Raw genomic sequence first — 20,631 nt, 5'->3', positions numbered from 1 at the left:
GTGATGCAACTTATCAAAACATCTGGGATAGAGACAAAGTGGTGCTAAGAAGAAAGTTCATAGCATTGAATGCCTACATCAAAAAGTCTAAAAGAACACAAATGGACCATGTAAGGTAATGCCTCAAGGAACTAGAGAAACAAGAACAAACCAAACCCAAACCCAGCAGAAGAAAACACATAACAAAGATCAAAGCATAAGTAAATGAAATCGAAACAAAAGAAAAACAATACAAAAGATAAATGAAGCAAAAATCTGTGTTTTTGAAAAGATAAGCAATATTGACAAACCATTAGCAAGATTAAGCAAGGAAAGAAGAGAGGAGATCCAAATAGCTCAATTGGAAACAAAATGGGGGATATTACTACCAATACCACAGAAGTACAAAAGATCATTCAAGGCTACTATGAACACCTTTACATGCACAAACTAGAAAATCTAGAGAAGATGGATAAATTCCTGGACATATACAACCCTTTCAAGATTAAGGAAGAAATAGAAACTTTGAATAGACCAATAAGAAGCATTGAGATTGAAACAGAAATTTAAAAATTGCCAACAAATAAAAAAGTCCAGGACCAAGTGGATTCACAGCTGAATTCTATCACCTTCAAATAATTTGTATCAATCTTACTGAAACTATTCCAAAAGATAGAGAAGTAGGGAATTATCCCCAAATCATTCTATGAAGCCAGTATCACTGTAATACCAAAACCAGGAAAAGACATAACAACAAAAGAAAACTACAGACCAATATCCCTGATGAACACAGATGCAACAATCCTCAAAATAATACTAGCTAACTGAATCAAACAGCATATCAAAAAGATAATTCACCATGATCAAGTGGGTTTTATACTAGGGATGCAAAGATGGTTTAACATATGCAAGTCAATAAATGTGATATACTACATAAAGAGAATTAAAAATTCTATGATCATCCAAATAGTTGCAGAAAAGCATTTGACAAAATTCAGCATCCCTTTATGATTAAAACCCTCTGCAAAATCAGCATAGAAGAGACTCATCTATGAAAAACCAACAGTCAGCTTTATACTAAATAGGGAAAATTTGAAAGCTAAACTGGAAAAAGACAAGGATGTCCAGTTTCACTATTTCTATTCAAGATAGTATGGGAAGTCCTAGCCAGAGCAATCAGACAAGAGAAAGAAATAAAAAGCATCCAAATCCAAAGAGAAGGTCAAACTGTTGCTGTTTGCCAATGATTGATCGTATTCCTGTAAAACCCTAAAGATTTGTCCAAAAAACTCCTAGGTCTGATAAACAAATTCAGTAAAAATTCAGAAAACAAAATCAATGTACACAAATCAGTAGCACTGCCATACACCAACAGCAACCAGGCTGAAAATCAAATTAAAAACTCAACCCTTTTTACAACAGCTGCAAAAAATAAAACAAAATACTTAGGAATATACTTAACCAGCCCTCCAAACTTTCAGGGACATGGATGAAGCTGGAAACCATCATTCTCAGTAAACTAACACAAGAACAGAAAATCAAACACCACATGTTCTCACTCACAAGTGGGAGTTGAACAATGAGATCACATGGACACAGGGAGGGGTACCACACACACCAGGGAGCTGTCAGGCAGTGGAGAGCTAAGGGAGGGATAGCATTAGGAGAAATACGTAATGTAGATGATGAGTTGATGGGTGCAGCAAACCACCATTGCACTTGTATACCTATGTAACAAAACTACATGTTCTGCACATGTAACCCAGAACTTCAAGTATAGTTAAAAAAAAAAAAAAAAAAAAAAAAAAAAGGAATATACCTAACTAAGAGGTGCAAGATCTCTACAAGGAAAACTACAAAACACTACAGAAAGAAATCATAATGACACAAATAAATGGAAACACATATCATATTCACGGATGGGTAGATAACCATGCTGCGCACAGCAATATACAAATTCAATGCATTTCCCATGAAAATACGATCATTATTCACAGAAGTAGAAAAAACAATCCTAAAATTCATATGGAACAAAAAAGAGCCCTCATAGCCAAAAGAAGACTAAGCCAAAAGAATAAATATAGAGGCATCATGTTACCCCACTTCAAACTATATGACAAGCCTATGATTACCAAAACAGCATAGTACTGGCATAAAAATAGGCATGTAAACCAATGGAACAGAACAGAGAATCCAGAAATAAATCCAAATACTTATAACCAACTGATCTTTAACAAAGCATACAAAACCTTAAAGTGGGGAAAGGATACCCTATTCAACAAATGGTGTTGAGATAAATGGCAAGCCACATGTGGAAGAATGAAGCTGGATCGTCGTCTCTCACCTTATGCAAAAATCAACTCAAGATGGAAGAAAAACTTAAAGACCTGAAACCATAAAAATTCTAGAAGATAACATTGGAAAAACTCTTCTAGACATTGGCTTAGGCAAACAGTTTATGACAAAGAACCCAAAAGCAAATGCAACAAAATCAAAGATAAGTAGATGAAATTTAGTTAAACTAAAATGCTTCTGTACAGCAAAAGAAATAATCAGCAGAGTAAACCCACAGAATGGGAGAAAATATTCACAAACTATGCATCTGACATAGAACTAATATACAGAATCTATAAGGAACTCAAACAAATCAGCAAGTAAAAACAAATAATCCCATCAAAAATTACGCTAAGTTCATGCATAGACCATTCTCAAAAGAAGATATACAAATGGCAAACAAACATAGGAAAGCATGTGCAACATCACTAATGATCAGGGAAATACAAATCAGAACCACAATGTGATGCTACTTTACTCCTGCAAGAATGACCTAAATCAAAACACCAAAAAATCAAAAAATAATAGATGTTGGCATGGATGTGGTGAAAAGGGAGCACTTTTACACTGCTGGTGGGAATGTAAACTTGTGCAACCACTGTGAAAAACAGTATGAAGATTCCTTATCAAACTAAAAGTAGAAATATCGTTTGATTCAGCAATCCTATTTCTGTGTATCTACCCAGAGGAAAAGAAGTCATTATATGAAAAACAGGCTTGCACATGCATGTTTATAGCAGCACAACTCACAATTGCAAAAATAAAAAGTCAGCCTAAATGCCTATCAACCAACGAGTGGATAAAAAAAGTTATGTGTATATATATGTACACACACACACACACACATGCACACACACCATGGAATATTACTCAGCCATAAAAAGGAACAAAATAATGGCATTTGCAGCAACCTGGATGGAGTTGGAGACCATTATTCTAAGAAGTGAAGTAACTCAAGAATGGCAAACCAAACATCGTACGTTCTCACTTATAAGCAGGAGCTAAACTATGAGAATGCAAAGTCAAAACAATGATATAATGGACTTTGGGGACTTAGGGGTAAGGTGAATGATAAAAGACTACACATTGGGTATATTGTACACTGCTCAGGTGGTGCATACACCAAAATCTCAGATCAACACTATTGAACTTTTCCATGCAACCAAACATCACCTGTTTCCTAAGTTTTGAAATAAAAATTTTAAAAAAGAAAATAATCCATGTATCCATTTTAGGAATACAACATAGTTATCCTGGAGTTGTAGAACATAAAAAGAACACTTACAGTTACAAGACCAAAGCAGATTATATGATTGCATATAATGTGCAAATATTAATGTCTGATTCTCTAAACCTAGTAAGGTTATTTCACTTTTCCTAGTCATCACAAGCGATATGGTAGTTAAATTCAAAAGAGAAAACAGAGGCACAGAGGGTGTATAGTCAATCTGTACTTCCAGCCATATTAAGGGTAAATTTGCATTGCCATTTAAATGACTAGGTTGATTGTCACATAGCTAATAATTAGTATATAAAAATGTTCCACTTATATTGCACAGTTATAGGCTCTGTCTTAAAATTAAGTTTGAAGAAAATAAAATAATATAAATTATTTTGTGAATGTAATGTATGATAAGTTGGTGGAAGCTCATTCTGTCATCATGGTTTATTCATTTTATGTAATTGAAAATTTTTCTTCAGGGTATCATGTATTTAATTTTTATTCAACCATAAACTGAAACAGTCAGGAGCAGCAGCTGTTTTACTAAGTAGGGAGAAATTTTATGGGTCTTTTTTGTCCTCCTTTTTTAACCTGTAAGAAGTTTTACCTTCCCAGAGAGAGTGGAAGTGAAAGTAGTCATAATGATAATTATAAATGCAATTAAGGAAGTTTATTTACTTTCGACAAGACATTTTAACATATAGTCTCTACCATGTCTTTTACAATGTAAATATATATTTCGTGTTTTTAACAAATTACTAATTAAGTAAAAGAAATAAACATCAAATAGGAAAGACAGTCTCATGCTGAAATCTCTCTCTCTCTCTCTCTCACAAACACACACACACACACACACACACACACACACACACATTTTATCTATCATCTGTCTAAAGGTTTTTTCCCAAGTTCATGTGAACTGACATTGGAAAACAAGAAAACAGATTCTGTCTTGATGTTTTCCAGTCCCAGACTTTTAGAATTCATTCATTCCTTTAAAAGATGATTAATCTGTTATCACTTAGTTCCTTATAGTTGCCTTTAATCTTAATGAGTTGGTAATGCAGTGGTTGGGATGGTGTGACACCCAGGAAGAGCTCTTATTTTATTCCACTCTAAAGCAAAAACTACACAAATATTAATGGTTTTTCATAACCAACACAAAAGTATCCATAAATCCTAACAACAATTCGGATATTTCATGATTTGTTTCCCAACCAACCTGTTTATTCTTAGGTCATGTAATTTTGCCTTAATTCCCCTGGAGTGCAGCCAAACTAAAATGTAGGAAAAAATATGTTCTCTAAACTCACCAGACTTTCTAGACGAAGCAACATGCTCCATAAACTCTGTAAATCTTAGCTGTAGACTAGAATATGTCTAGCTAAAGAGAGATTTTGTGAACTGGAATTTTCATTTTTATAGACTCAACAGTTGTAGAAAAGAGGAAGGAGAAAAAAGCAGAAAATACAAGAACACACATTACTTAATAAATTCAAAATTATACCATTTATAAAACTGGAATCCTATTATAAGTCCCCATACACCTGCCCTGATAATTAAAAGAAATATTGCCTATCTTGAATTTTTGTGTCGAATAGAATGTGTGAGGCAGGACCAAAAACTTATAACAAGTTAATTCTTACATGAATCTATAACCAAATTTCTGATAAACAACAATTGACTGCACCACTTCAAATAAACTTTTCTCCTTGTCTTATTAGATAGGAAATCTTTGCTCCAAAATTAATTTCCCATCAGTTCCTTAGGTATGCCCTTCTAATCACAACCCCTTCTCTGGCTTGATCAATGTCTGTAGTCCAAGATTTGTGGCTGTGGCTACATGAAATGGTTTAAGAGTAGTTTCCAGCAATGATTCCTCAATATTTTACCAAGTGGATTACCTTACATACTTGTATAGTTTCTACGGTACTCTGCAGATATCTACTTGGATTTCAATTTATGAAATAAAAATTGAATGGTTGAAATACATTATAACAAAAGAAATTTGAGCCTGTATTTAGCAACCACCATAAAAACAATCATTTGAATATTATATGTATTACAATTTAAAGTGTCTTTGTACATGTGATATTTACAAAAATTATGAAATGTAGACAGGGCTTAAAATAACATCTCAATTTTACAAAATGTGAAGTAGTTTGACCAAAATCATGGAGATAATAATGGTGGAGATAAAAGAACAAAAGTCTGCTTAATCTAAACTAAATTATCTTTCTGTAATTTTCATGTTGTCAAGACTGAGATAAATCTTATAGTTTTCTTTTTTCACTCTGGAATGTGCCAGAAACCTCATCTCAAGAGTCATTAAATCTCAACGTATTATTCATTAATTTTAATTTGAAATTTGTTTAAAGTAAAATATTATAAAACCAAAAAACTGATTGAACATGATAGTATAGTTGAAGTGGAATTTTTTAAGTTTTAAGAATTTTATACCTTAACTAAAGCAATTCAGAGACAGCTAAATTAATGAATTATGTTATAATTTATCATCTTGAAAGAGCAAATAATAAACATGGCATCATCATTTTCTTGTTACAAAATAATTATTTATGCAAATAATTCAACTTAACGTTCTTTGTGTGTGTGTGTGAGTGTTTTAATAAGAACTAGAATTAAACTGACAGTTATCTTCTGTATCTCTTTTCCTTGAGAAGTTTTTTTTTTTTTTTTTTTTTTTTTTTTTTTTTTTTTTTTTTTTTTTTTTGCAGAAGACCGCACGCTTCTAGTGTTAGCTTATTATGTTTTGATGTTAAAGAAAGAGTTCCTGGCACACAATCAATTGCCACCTTTGGGTCACTAGTTCAAATGAGAATTGTACTGTCAATGTCAATTGTGCAGCATTTGGTGATTCTTTGTTGTTCCTGATGTAGTCTGTTTTCTACAAAACATCACAAGTTCAGTAGAAAGATACAGACCAGGGAAGAAAGAACAATATAAGCTAAAGAACTTCTTGTTTCAACTTAGTTTATGGTTATCAGAGCTACAAACTGACCACACTGCAACCCAGTTAAAGTCTTACAAACATCATCAAAGAAGTCAAAAAAATTGAGGGAAAGAAGAGTATGTTTCCAGGATTCATTCCAACAGTCTCAAAAGATAGATAGGAGCAGAGACAGAAGAGAAGAAGGGTCAACCCTTAGGCTTCATAGAAAATGTGGGAGCAAGGTCACCCTGAACATTTGAGGCCAGGCTCTTTATAAACCTTGAATTTTCAATAGTAAACCCAAATCCCAATGTAGTTACCCTCAAGGATCTAATATATAAAAAAGAGAGAAAGAACAAATATATCTGACGTATTTACTGTATACCAGAATTTGTTAGGCTTATTTGATATTCAGAATAACATATTAGGTGTCTATTAGTAGCTGTAGTACAAGTTGTCATTATTGTTTTTTCTTAAGAGGAGGCTGAAGTTCAGAGAACTTTAAAGCTTGCCAAGGATTATACATCTAGTTAGTTACAGGGCTCAAAAGTGCAGGTTTAGACTGAAGTTTCACATTGGTCGGAGTCTCTGTATTCATTCTAGAATTAAAGCAGAGAAAAAATCTCCTCTAGAAAAGCAGCAAATATTTTAGTTTTCCACTTCTGCAAAGGTTATCGTGGTTAATTGGAGCTACTGGGCTTCCAACAAATTCTGGGAAAATATACGACTGAAAATTTAGAGAATGAAGAGCAATGTTTCTGGGAGGTTCCTGCCATACCTCATGTTCTTTGCTATACATTATTTACAATTTTTAATTTAGGATTGGCCCAGATATTCAAATCATATACTGATCACACCATTCTTTTATTTCACTTTCAATGAAAAACTTCTTAAACCTAGGAGAGATCAACACCTGCAGTTCAAATATTTTAGCCTTTAGTTTTGTATGATTTTGAGAATCGTATCTTGCATGTTAATATACTGCTGGGATTACATCCTCCTCCATAGATTCTACTTTCAGTTCCTGCAATGAATCTATTATACACTATTATACTGCCAGGTAATTCTGTTATCTACTTGAACCCAAAGTGCTTTGGTAGCTAGTCTATTGCAGAATGCTGAGTTGTGCCATTTATTGGAAATGAGAGTTTCATTTCTTTGGATTGATTCTCCATGTATTACTTTCTTTCAAAAACATAATTACATACATTATTCTATCAGATTCTTAGTTGGATCGCTTTCTCCTGCATCCCAGTGTTATGATTCTATGTATTTATTCAACACTCCTCTAAGCATCATATATTTATGAAGTAGAATTCCTAGCCCTTATTGTTATCAGCAAAACCCATTAGGTAATTTCTTGTTGCCTGAATTGTCCCTATCTCATTAAAGCAGTCTACAGCCTTTAATGACTCTTTGCCAGAATAGATAATGTGATTTAAAAATGTAAGCAATTATACACAGAATATTCATTTTAAAAATAATTGTGCCACTGATGTGCAAAACACTAAAACTCTCTACCTTTAGGAATATCAATTCAGTTTGATTCAATTTAACAAACACTTATTGGATGCCAGATGTATGTCAAAGCACTAGTGCAGGTTCTGGGGATCTACGGATAAACAATATACAGTGCCCAGTCTCAGGGTACTCACACTATAACAGGAAAAACATAAAAATTAACCTAGAAATAACATGATAAGCACTATAGGAGAGCTATGCAGTAAATATTATGAGACCACAAAAAAGAATCAGTCAAGTTGAACTTTATGGGGCACTGAGCAGCAAATACTTTTATAGATAGCCAAAGGTGGTTAAAGGAAGGAAGGAAATGAGGGAGGGAGGGAGGAGAAGAGGAAGGGAAGGGAAGGAGAAAGAAAGGAAATTCTAAACAGAGAAAATAACAGGAGCGAGAGAATGAAAATGTAAATGTAGCCAGGATGTTTTGTAGGTGATTGGGTCACTGCACTGGCAAGAGAGGAAATTAGAAAAAAAAAAAAAAAAAAAAATAGAACCAACCATTAAAGGCTTTGAATGCCACAATAAAGCATTGGAAAATCATTTGAAAGGTGACTGTATTAGTTTTCTATACTGCATAAAGATTCACTACAAACTTAGCAGCTAAAAGCAAAATTCATTTGCTATCTCAAAGGTCAGAAGTATAGGCATTATTTAGCTGGATCTTCTGTTAAGGACCTGAAAAGCCTGCAATTGACATGTCAGTTAGGGTCTGATTCTCAACCAGAGGCTCAACTAGGTAGGCATCTTCCTCCCCACTTGGGTGATTGTTAGCAGCATTCAGTTTCTTGCTTTTTTAAAGTCTGCAAGGAAACAAAGACTGAAGTAAGTCTGATACTAAGACAGAGTTTTATTTAACATAATGGAAATGCAGGAAGACCATCCCAACATTTTTTCCTATATTCTATTTGTTAAAAGGAAGTCACGGTCCCACTGACACTCAAGGGGATGGAATTATATGAAATTGTAAACTCCAGGAAGTAGGGGTCATGAGGGTCATCTTAAAGTTTGTCCACCGTGGAGAATGAGCTTTTTTTTAAAGCAGTGACATATAATACCTATGCATAAGAAAGAAACTAGTGTGGGATTGTGAATAGTGATTTGAAGATACAGAGAGACAAAAACAGATAAACTTATCTCTTTCATATTTTCTACCTTGTGAAGTAACTTTCTCTATGAAGAATAGTTTGTGTTATTTTTCTTCCAAAGAACAAAAAGACCATAAGCTTCCTGAGATTTACTGAAAACACTGTCCCCTTAGAAAAAGAAGAAAAGAACGGTGCCTTGGAATGACTAACAGTAGCCTTCCTTAGAAAAGGAAGGAGCAGAGTAGAGGACCCATTGTCCTGATGAATGGGACAAAATTAGATTCTTTTATGTTTCAAGGGTTTGAAATAGATTCCCTGGAAAGAAGCAAGGAAAGACGATAATAACAAGTCTTTGAGGAAACAAGCACCAAAACCAATTCTGACCTGGTTGCCCTTCCTTAATCTACAGCCTAGGGAGGTGGTAGCAGGCATTTATTGAACAAAGAACTGCTGTGAAAGGGCATTATTCCTGGCTGAGGGAAAAGAGGGTGATGGGATAGTTAGCGGAAAACCCTGGTTTGACCTCTGTTGTTAAAGCTTGACCTCTGGACCAGTTTCTAATAGCCACCTGCTTTTCTCCATGCTTACTTTGTGGGAGGTAGAATATATCTTCTCCTAGCAATAGAAGGTAACTAACTCATGCAACAACCAGGTTTCTTGTAAGTTCTTGTGCAGCTTCTCAGACTTGTTTGCACAATTACAATCATTTTGAAAATATACATATTTTACAAATATAAGGTTAGCATGGTGACTCATGCCTGTAATCCCAGCATTTTGGGAGACTGAGTCTAGTGGATCATCTGAGGTCAGGAGTTTGAGACCAGTCTGGCCAACATGATGAAACCCCGTCTCTACTAAAAGAATTGGTTTTGGTGCCTGTTTCCTCAAAAATACAAAAATTAGCTGGGTGTGGTGGCAGGTACCAGTAATCTCAGCTACTCAGGAGGCTGAGGCAGGAGAATCACTTGAACCCAGGAGGGGAAGTTTGCACTGAGCAGAGATCATGCCACAGCACTTCAGCCTGGGTGACAGAATTAGACTCTGTCTCTAAAAAATATAGATAGATAGATAGATAGATAGATAGATAGATAGATAGATAGACGGATGGATGTCCAGTTTTCACGGGCAGGTGATCTGATTCAAATCATCGGGGATAGACCCAGGTGTTTGGGTGAGGGAGAAAGGACAAGATGGAGGAAGGTAAACAAGAAGGCACCGCCCCCGCTGCTTCGGGGTTCTTCATCACCAACTTAGCCACATGCGGAAAACGCAGCCCGCGCCCGGGAAAATGCAGATCAACTGAGCAGGTGCTACGGGACGTCAATCCGAAGAGATCGAAACTTACCCGGCCATGCCTATGGAGACGCCCCTATCATGCCCTTATCCCGCCCACTGCCCTCCCCCTTCCAGTACCAATGCATAAAAGCCTGCTGCCCGCAGGAGCCGGGGTGACTTCTTCGCCCCCCCCCCTCTGCATTTGTGGACCAGAGAACCTCACCCTAGAGTGCCGGCGCGACTTCCCTGGACCCCCACACCTGAGGACCAGAGAACCTCGCCTGAGAGTGTGTGCATATTTGCAATAAAGGGCTGCCGCTTTCTTATGTACTTTGGTCTCATGTTTAATTACTTAGCTCTCCCAAATTAAGTTACATTAAATTAAATTAAGACAGGTGGTGCCGAATTTTACTTGATTTGTCTAATTTCTGCCAAAGGCTAGGAAAGTGGTCAGAAATCAATATGTCCAAGGCTTTTAGGACTTGCGCTCTCACGGGACCTGTGCACCCAATGTTCAATGGCCCAGGTCTTGTTAGCAAAAACCCGGCCCTCGGCCCCCACCTCAGCAACTGAGGAGGACTCCACCTCCATTTCAGATGGGGCCGATGGTGGGCGACCTCCCTCCTGTCCTTCCAACTCCCCCTCATGGACCTCCCACCACCCTTCCGGAGGCCCCTCCCTCAGCCACTCCCCTTACCCCTCCCTATGTACTTCCCACCGCCCCTCTGGACACTCCTCCATCAGCAACCACTCCTCTCACCTCTACCATTGCAGCCCATATCCATTCAAAGACTACTATACCAAACCTTACAAATCAGCCTTCCACTAACCAACCTAACCCTGCTTCCCCTACCAATCTACTGGCCCCCCTCCGAGAGGTCGCCAGAGCCGAAGGGCTAGTTAGTCCATGTCCCTTTTTCCATGGCTGATCTCTCCAAAATTGAACAACAACTTGGCGATTTCTCAGCCAACCCCACGCAACATTCCAAAAAATTTAGGTACCTTTGTCAGGCTTATGATCTAACCTGGCATGACTTACAGGTCATTTTGTCCTCCTCCCTTAACCAAGAGGAAAGAGAATGCATTCTCACAGCCGCCAGGCAACATGCAGATCAATGGCATTTAACCGACGCCACCGTCCCATTAGGAGAGATGGCTGTCCCGTCCATAGAACCAGATTAGGACTACCAACTACAGCAGCCTGGCCACCGTAGGAAGGACATTATGATTCAATGTCTCTTGGCTGGTATGCAAGCAGCCTCTAACAAAGTAGTAAATTTTGATAAATTAAGGGAAATTATCCAACACCCAGATGAGAACCCGGCTTCCTTCCTAAATCACCGTACAGAGGCACTGGCCCAATTTACCTGGCTAGACCCCACTTCCCCAGCCGGGGCAGCTGTCCTAGCCTCCTATTTTATTTCCCAGTCAGCCTCAGATATTCGAAAAAAGCTAAAAAAGTTGAAGATGGGCCTCAGACTCCCATACAGGACTTAGTGAAATTGGCCTTTAAAGTTTTTAACTCCAGAGAGGAAACAGCTACGGCCACAGAGTTAGACAAAGAGAAAAGAAGGGCTGCACTTCAGGCACAAACTTTGGTAGCTGCCCTCCAACCAGCGTTGTCCACTCTGCCGGCAGGGAAGACACAGGGCAAGTCTCCTAAGGGCTCCTGCAATTCTCCTAAGGGTTCCTGCTATAAATGTGGAGACCCAGGACACTAGGCAAACCAGTGTCCCCAGGCCAAGCAGACCACTCCATCTGGCCCATGCTTTAAGTGTGGCACAACTGGGCATTTGGCAAAAAGTTGTCCAAATCCTCTCCCGCCTACCACGCTGCGCCCAACCTGACAACAGGAAGGACACTGGAAGTCTGATTGCCCCGCCAGCAGAGCAGGCATTGCGCCTCAACGTGGTGCCTCTCCTCGAGGGTTGGAAGGCTCCTTCCAGCTCCTACACCTGGACGACGACTGACGGTGCCCACACTCGGAGACCCCGGCCACCCTCGCTGAGCCTAGGGTAACTCTACAGGTAGCGGGTAAGCCAATTTCTTTTCTCATCAATACAGAGGCTACCTATTCTGTTTTGCCAACCTATCGAGGTCCTAGCCAGCCATCCACTATCTCAGTAGTTGAGGTAGATAGTAAACCGTCTAACCCTCATCAGAACTCAATGTTAAACTGTTGCCTGGACTATGCATGTTTTGCCCACTCTTTCCTCATCATGCGCTCATGTCTCACCCCCCTCTTAGGATGAGACATCTTAACCAAACTCTCCATAGAGACACATCAATCGTGGGTAACCCTACTTCCCCTTGCCCTTACCAGACTACAGGCGACACCTAGAAGCCCTACAGGTCTTAGCCCATTTGAACTAGTTTACGGGCACCCTCTTGCATTACGAGAACTTCCTATTCTTCCCACACCATTGGCACCCTGCTTGCCCTATCTCTCTCTCTTAAGACAATTACTTAGAGAACACACCAAAAGGTCACTTCCCCCACCTACATAAGGAAATCCAGACACCCTCTCGGCCCTTTCTCCAGGTGACCAGGTTCTACTCAAGGATCTACATGCAAAGGGCCTTATTCCTAAGTAGGAGAGCCCATATACAGTAATTCTTACCACTTCTACAGCAGCCAAGCTTTTAGGTCACAGTTCCTGGGTCCATTTTACCCAGTTGAAGAGAGCCTAGCCCCCTCAGGCTAAGTGGCAGTCCACCCAACTGTTGCCCACCCGTCTAAAAAGAACTAAGATAGAAACAAGCTAGATGAGCCACACCCTCCTCAAATTTTCCCGTTTCCTCACTATTCTTCATCTCAACTTAGCTGACTTTTCCCTCACAAACCCCATAGTTACCCTCCTCCCTGACCCATCCCCTAACCAGTAGGTCTCCCGACTTTTTACTCTCATAGAAGACCTAGCTTGGCAGGATGCCCTTTGTGATTTCAGCAATGTTGAACTTACTCTCTACACTTTTGCCACCATTATTATGGTTCACTCTAATCCCCCTAGTTACTCCTACTAATCCTAACTTTGTATGGAAATTTTCTATAACTGAAACCTGGTCTACAGACAACCAGGTACACTCAGTCATGCAGGGCACTGCAGAATTTCCCCCCACCCCCACCCCAAGGCTGTTAATCTGCCCTCTCCCTAAACTTTTCCCTAAATTCCATCACTGGAGGCCTCCCGGCCATATGTTTCTTATATGACCAAACAGAATATAATTGTACGAACTACTGGCAAGAAACCAACCTAGGGTGTTCATACAATTACTGCAAAATCCATCCTTTGTATGACTTCTTTGCACAATGCCAACATAAAAATATGTTTCAAAGCCCTTCGCCAGGAACATATGGTCTTATTATTAATGATCCCTGGGACCCTCGGTAGGCCCAGGGAGTAAAAGGTGGACTATATGCATCATCTTCTTCCTCATATCCCACTGCAACCATCTAGGTAAAGAGAGTATACGTGCAACAAGTACCCCTCCCTAAGAGTAAACAAGTACATCTTCCTAAGAATGTACAGGCCCTACAAAATTTAACCTCAGCCATAAAATCTCATGAACAAAAAATACAGAAGCTGTTAAGCCACCCAAGCCCCCCTAACAATGAGGACCCATTCTCATGGCTAACACTTATTCGCCAGGGACTTAACTTAACCCAGGCTGCTGGAGTAAGGAACCTCTCCCACTGCTTCCTTTGCGCTGCACTCGGAAAAGCTCCCTTAGTGGCAGTCCCGCTACCAACCGCTTTCAATGTCACCACTGACTCTACCAGCTCCTCTCAAGCAACATCCTTGCCTCAAGTCCCATTATACCGTAATCCACAGAGTCAAACCCTTCCTTTTTGCTACTCTACTCCGAACTCTTCGTGGTGTGATTGCACTCAAGCTCCCAGCAGGACCCAGACGGCCCCCGTTGGAGGCTACTTTTGGTGTAACCAAACTCTATCTAAAACTCTTAACCATACCTCCATCACCCAATCCCTTTGCATTCCGGTGTCTTTAGTGCCTAGCTTAACCCTATATAGCAAAAGGAAATTGTCTGAACTAGCTTCCCAGCCCAGCTCCAGCAATAAAATCCAAAAGTAGGCCATTTTTCTTCCCTTAGTCATCGGGGTTTCCCTAGCATCGTCCCTAATAGCCTCAGGACTTGGGACAGGGGCACTCGCCCACTCAATTCAGTCCACACGGGCTCTCTCCACTCAGGTCCAGGAAGCCATAGAGGCTTCAGCTGAAAGCCTGGCCTCTTTACAGCATCAGATTACCTCAGTGGCCCAGGTAGAAGCACAAAATAGGCGAGCATTAGATCTTCTTACTGCCAAAAAAGAGGAACATGCCTCTTCCTAGGAGAAGAGTGTTGCTATTATATAAACGAATCAGGCCTGGTTGACACCAACGTCCAAACATTAAACAAAATCAAAAAGGATCTTCAACAATTTAACGCCCCCTTAACCCCCGGACCACCAGTATGGCTGCTGCCTGTAGTACAGCAGATGCTTCCATTCCTAATTCCCATACTAATCCTCTGCCTTATGTTATGTCTTGCTGCCATTCTAATAAAATTTCTCCAAGCCAGGGTCCAAGAGATCACCCGAGTCACCTTCAACCAAATGCTCCTGCATCCCTACACCCAACTGCCAACCTCAGACCCTAACTACGCCCCGCCCCCTAACAGCAGGAAGCAGCCAGACAGACAACAGCACCCCAAATTCTTATAATCAATAAGAAGTTGGACTGTTTAGGTGAGGGAGAAAGGACAAGATGGAGGAAGGTAAACAAGAAGGCACCGCCCCTGTTGCTTCCGGGTTCTTCATTACCAACTTATCCGCACACGGGAAAATGCAGCCCCCGCCTGGGAAAATGCAGATCAACTGAGCAGACGCTGCAGGACGTCAATCTGAAGAGATCGAAACTTGCCCGGCCATGCCTATGGAGACGCCCCTATCACGCCCTTATCCCGCCCACTGCCCTCCCCCTTCCAGTACCAATGCATAAAAGTCCGCTGCCGGCAGGAGCTGGTGTGACTTCTTTGGCCCCCCAGGATTCGTGGACCGGAGAACCTCACCCGGGAGCACTGGCGCGACTTCCCTGGCCCCCCACACCTGAGGACCAGAGAACCTCCCCTGAGAGTGTATGCATATTTGCAATAAAGGGCTGCTGCTTTCTTATGTACTTTGGCCTCATGTTTAATTACTTAGCTCTCCTAAATTAAGGTTACATTAAATTAAATTAAGACACAAGGCATTGGAACTTTGTTGTTTTTTAAACCCTTTAGGTGATTCTAATGTATATCCAGGGTTGAGAACCATTGTTCCAGGAAACTCTGATTACATGGTAGTCTGGATAACAGAGTTTATCCTAGACTTGCTTATATTACCAACAGAGAGATTAGAGCTTGAGCTTCTAATTTGTGATGATGGGTTGGAGTACTGATAAATTCCAATTGAGGCTTTGAAGGACACACTTCATATTGCTATTTTATGAATGAGCGGAGATGTGTTGATAAATGTTTAATAATCAGACCTAATATACAGATTTTCCAATTTCCATGTCATAAATCTTCCTACTATGGTAATTTTAAGATATCAAAGTGACATCACTGAATATGAATTTGGGAGAAGATGCATAGCAAGTGGCATATGATTATACAGCATATCTATAATACAAATATAATCAACAATATCTTCAAGAGTGTAGATAATAGAAAATGTAGAAAAAATATATAGTTGTAATTATTTTCTTTCTTTTTGTATAACTTACTTAATTTTAAGTTTATAGCATTTAACTTTTCTTAACAAAAAATATTTTACTAAAAGATAAGATTTACAGAAGTTTCCAGACAAGCCATACAAAATGGTCACAAGTTTTTTTTGAAGGGGAGAATCTACACTTGACAGCAATGTTATTAGTGAGGGCTGTGATGTTTGTTTAATGTTCCCATTTTGGTTCAAACAATCAAGCTTGTCCATCTACAGTGTCTAAATAAAGTTAGATTTGGCTAGAGACATATTCTAAAGACCTGGTTAGCTGCTTTTAACCAATGCAATTAGATCACCAAAAAAGGGGGAAAGGAGCCCATAAAATTAAAAATAAAACTACCTCCCCCCTCAAATAAAATAAAATAAAATAAAGAAAAACACCCACACCCTGCAGCTAACCTGACAACTACCTTCATTCACACTGCTTTATACTTAAACCAGGATGGGGGAAATGAATAAAAGCAGGGAGGGGCCACTGCTTTTAAACGTTTCACAACAATCCAGATGATACTTCTAGCCTCTGCTCATGTTTTATGACAGTGAATCAGGACAAGACATAGATTTGCTAATGTGCATTTAATCACCAAAGGACTGAAGATGTCTGGGCTTTTTTATTCTGTAATGTTTCTAAGACTGTGTCCATTAAATGCAAACAAAAAGGAGGAAGTCTTGGCAGAACAGGAGAAGTGATGCACACTTGATGATCGGATCAATTTAAATATTATTCATGGCATATAGCCTAGTCCATGCTCTAGCTGTTTCTATGGCTTGGGCTTCGTTGGTCTTCCACTGCTCCGCTACATCATTTGCTAATGGATCATCTGGATTGGAAGCACTTAACAAGGCCTGGATCGATAGCAGAACTATGCGGATCTGCAGTGCTGGGGACCACTTATCTTTCAAAATATCTAAACATATTCTTCCTAACTTGTCTACATTAGGATGATAAATTTTGGTTATGAAATGTACTTTAGGGGCTGCCATTGGGTATTCTTTAGGAAGGAATAGTTCAAGTTTAAAAGTCCCTCCCTCAAAGGGGGAATCTTGAGGGCCAGCAATGACCACATGAAAATAACGGGCGTTGCTCTCATCTGGTTCTGCTCTGATGCCAGGAACTGGTTCTGCCAGCAAACGCAGGGTTTCCTTGATGATCCTGCGGGGCAGCCCGGCCATCTTGTCAGAACCCGAGTTCAGCCTCTGGTCTCGTCTCCCGTATTTAACTTTTAATACCAGTTGTGTTTAACAACTAACGATTGACATAATTCTTGAAAATCCACTATGACATTGTCCAAGTAGGCTTCAGCACATTCCTGTATGAGCCAACTTATATATAAGCATGACTCATATTCAAAATATTTAACAACCAGTTTTGCATGGGCGCCAACCTATTAGAATGGATATTAACCAACATGCTTTAGCTGTGCCTACAAGAATTCACGTGTCCAGAGGAGAGATGCCTTTCACTATTAACCTTCATATCTTTTAAGTTTCCTAGCCCACTGCCTTTAACATAGTAAGTGAACTCTGGTAGTTTGGAAAGAATAAAGGCTGAAAGAATAAATTATGCATTGGTGGAAGTGACTCCACTAGTGCAAATATATACATATATAGAAGTCTATTACTGAAGACTTAGGTTTTTTAAAAGCCCCTCACTCCTTTTATAGAAAATTTGTCTTTGGTTGAGAATTTTCATGCAGGACAAGTAAACAATATTTCACTTATTCCTTTACCTTAGTGATCCTTTTTTCCTTATGTTGAAATTCTACATTGGAATAGATGTCCATCCCACTCTCCATGCTCCAGAAAGTTGTTCATACTACTCTCAGTCTACTAGACTATTTCATGCTCTATTAGACTTTTGTTTATTTCCTCTTAGTACTCGCTTTTCTTGATTTTTTTCCCTTTCATGTGCTCTTACTCTCTCAGTCACCCAGGGATCATCTATTTTCAAATTTTTTCTACTCTTCTTGACAACTGTGATTACACTAGTTACATTCTCCCCTGTGCCTCCACTGCATGCTACAGAATGCTAACACATTATCTAACAGTTTATTAAGTTTAATTATTTATATGTCTGTATTTGTTCACATGTCCTTCCTTGCCCTTGGGGAGAATAAGAGCTTTGGTAAGGCAACATTGCTTTTTCACATTTCCTTTTCCTGTTCTTCTTCAGTATTCCTTGAGACTTTCTAAACACCACTTATCCCTTTCTAGGGCTTAGACTCTTTGACAGCAGAGGAAATATATGGTCAATCACTATCCCTACACCAAAAAGTATAGTGGACTTCAGAGCCAGATTGCCTAGAAGCTCCACTATTCACTACACATGTAATTTAAAACCAATTATTTCCATCTGCCTCAGTGTTCTCATCTGAAAAAAATAATGGTATTAAAAATGTACCAGTCTCATAGCTTGTTAAGAAGACTGGGGGTTCGTTGAGCAAGATGGATGAATAGGGACAGCTCCAGCCTCCAGCTCCCAGCACAAGTGACACAGAAGATGGGTGACTTCTGCATTTTCAACTGAGGTACCAGGTTCATCTCACTGGGTGGTGCCATTCAATCGGTGCTGGTAAGTTGGTGCAGCCCAACCAGTGAGAGCTGAAGCAGGGTGGGGCATTGCCTCACCTGGGAAGCACAAGGGGGAAGGGAATCCCTTTTCCTAGGCAAAGGAAACTGAGACACACAACACCTGGAAAATCAGGCAACTCCCACCCTAATACTGTGCTTTACCAAGGGTCTTAGCAAATGGCACACCAGGAGATTATATCCCACATCTGGCGCAGAGGGTCCAATGCCCACGGAGCCTCCCTTATTGCTAGCACAGCAGTCTGAGATCTAAGTGCAAGGCAGCAGCAAGGCTGGGAGAGGGGCACTTGCCATTGCTGAGGCGTAAGTAGGTAAACAAAGCCACTGGGAAGCTCGAACTGGGTGGAGGCCACCGCAGCTCAAGGAGGCCTGCCTGCCTCTGTAGACTCCACCTCTGGGGACACGGCATAGCTAAACAGAAAGCAGCAGAAACCTCTGCAGATGTAAATGACCCTGTCTGACAGCTTTGAAGAGAGCAGTGGGTCTCCCAGCAAGGAGGTTGAGATCTGAGAACTCTGAAACAAGTTTCCAGAGCAAGAATCAGACAGCAACATTCACTGTTAAGCAATATTCCATCTTCTGCAGCTTCTGCGGCTGATACCTAGGCAAATAGGGTCTAGAGTGGACCTCAAACAAACTCCAACAGACCTGCAGCTGAGGGTCCTGACTGCTAGAAGGAAAACTAACAAACAGAAAGGACACCCACACCAAAACCCCATCAGTACGTCATCATCATCAAAGACTAAAGGCAGAAAAAAACCACAAAGATGGGGGAAAAGTGGGGCAGAAAAGCTGGAAATTCAAAAACTCAGAGTGCATCTCCCCCTCCAAAGGAAACAGTAACATATCAAAACTGGATGGAGAATGACTTTGATGAGTTGAGAGAAGAAGGCTTCAGTTGCTTCAAAAAGAATAAAATACCTAGGAATCCAACTTACAAGGGATGTAACGAACCTCTTCAAGGAGAACTACAAACCACTGCTCAGTGAAATCAAAGAGGACACAAACAAATGGAAAAACATACCATGCTCATGGATAGGAAGAATCAATATCATGAAAATGGCCATACTGCCCAAGGTTATTTATAGATTCAATGACATCCCCATCAAGCTACCAATGAGTTTCTTCACAGAATTGGAAAAAACTGCTTTAAAGTTCATATGGAACCAAAAAAGAGCCCTCATTGCCAAGACAATCCTAAGTCAAAAGGACAAAGCTGGAGGTGTCACGCTACCTGACTTCAAACTATACTACAAGGCTACAGTAACCAAAACAGCATGGTACTGGTACCAAAAGAGAGATATAGACCAATGGAACAGAACAGAGTCCTCGGAAATAATACCACACATCTACAGCCATCTGATCTTTGACAAACCTGAGAGAAACAAGAAATGGGGAAAGGATTCCCTATTTAATAAATGGTGCTGGGAAAATTGGCTAGCCATAAGTAGAAAGCTGAAACTGGATCCTTTCCTTACTCCTTATACGAAGATTAATTCAAGATGGATTAGAGACTTAAATGTTAGACCTAATACCATAAAAACCCTAGAAGAAAACCTAGGTAGTACCATTCAGGACATAGGCATGGGCAAGGACTTCATGAGTAAAACACCAAAAGCAATGGCAGCAAAAGCCAAAATTGACAAATGGGATCTCATTAAACTAAAGAGCTTCTGCACAGCAAAAGAAACTACCATCAGAGTGAACAGGCAACCTACAGAATGGGAGAAAATTTTTGCAATCTACTCATCTGACAAAGGGCTAATATCCAGAATCTACAAAGAATTCAAACAAATTTACAAGAAAAAAACAAACAACCCCATCAAAAAGCGGGCAAAGGATATGAACAGACATTTCTCAAAAGAAGACATTCATACAGCCAACAGACACATGAAAAAATGCTCATCATCACT

General features: G+C 39.7%; 1 protein-coding gene across 1 annotated transcript; it reads right to left on the bottom strand.

Annotated features, from left to right (window-relative positions):
• Positions 1-16,686: 16,686 nt before the first annotated feature.
• Positions 16,687-17,302, bottom strand: LOC104678031 (ubiquitin-conjugating enzyme E2 N-like). The gene has a single exon (XM_010383245.1). It carries the CDS (start codon positions 17,300-17,302, stop codon positions 16,844-16,846), a length of 459 nt encoding a protein of 152 aa, XP_010381547.1. The 3' UTR covers positions 16,687-16,843.
• Between the last annotated feature and the right edge of the window lie 3,329 nt (positions 17,303-20,631).

The sequence above is a fragment of the Rhinopithecus roxellana genome, chromosome 1 (assembly GCF_007565055.1).
Source record: "Rhinopithecus roxellana isolate Shanxi Qingling chromosome 1, ASM756505v1, whole genome shotgun sequence".
Taxonomy (NCBI): domain Eukaryota; kingdom Metazoa; phylum Chordata; class Mammalia; order Primates; family Cercopithecidae; genus Rhinopithecus; species Rhinopithecus roxellana.
This window is presented reverse-complemented; position numbering and strand designations above follow the sequence as displayed.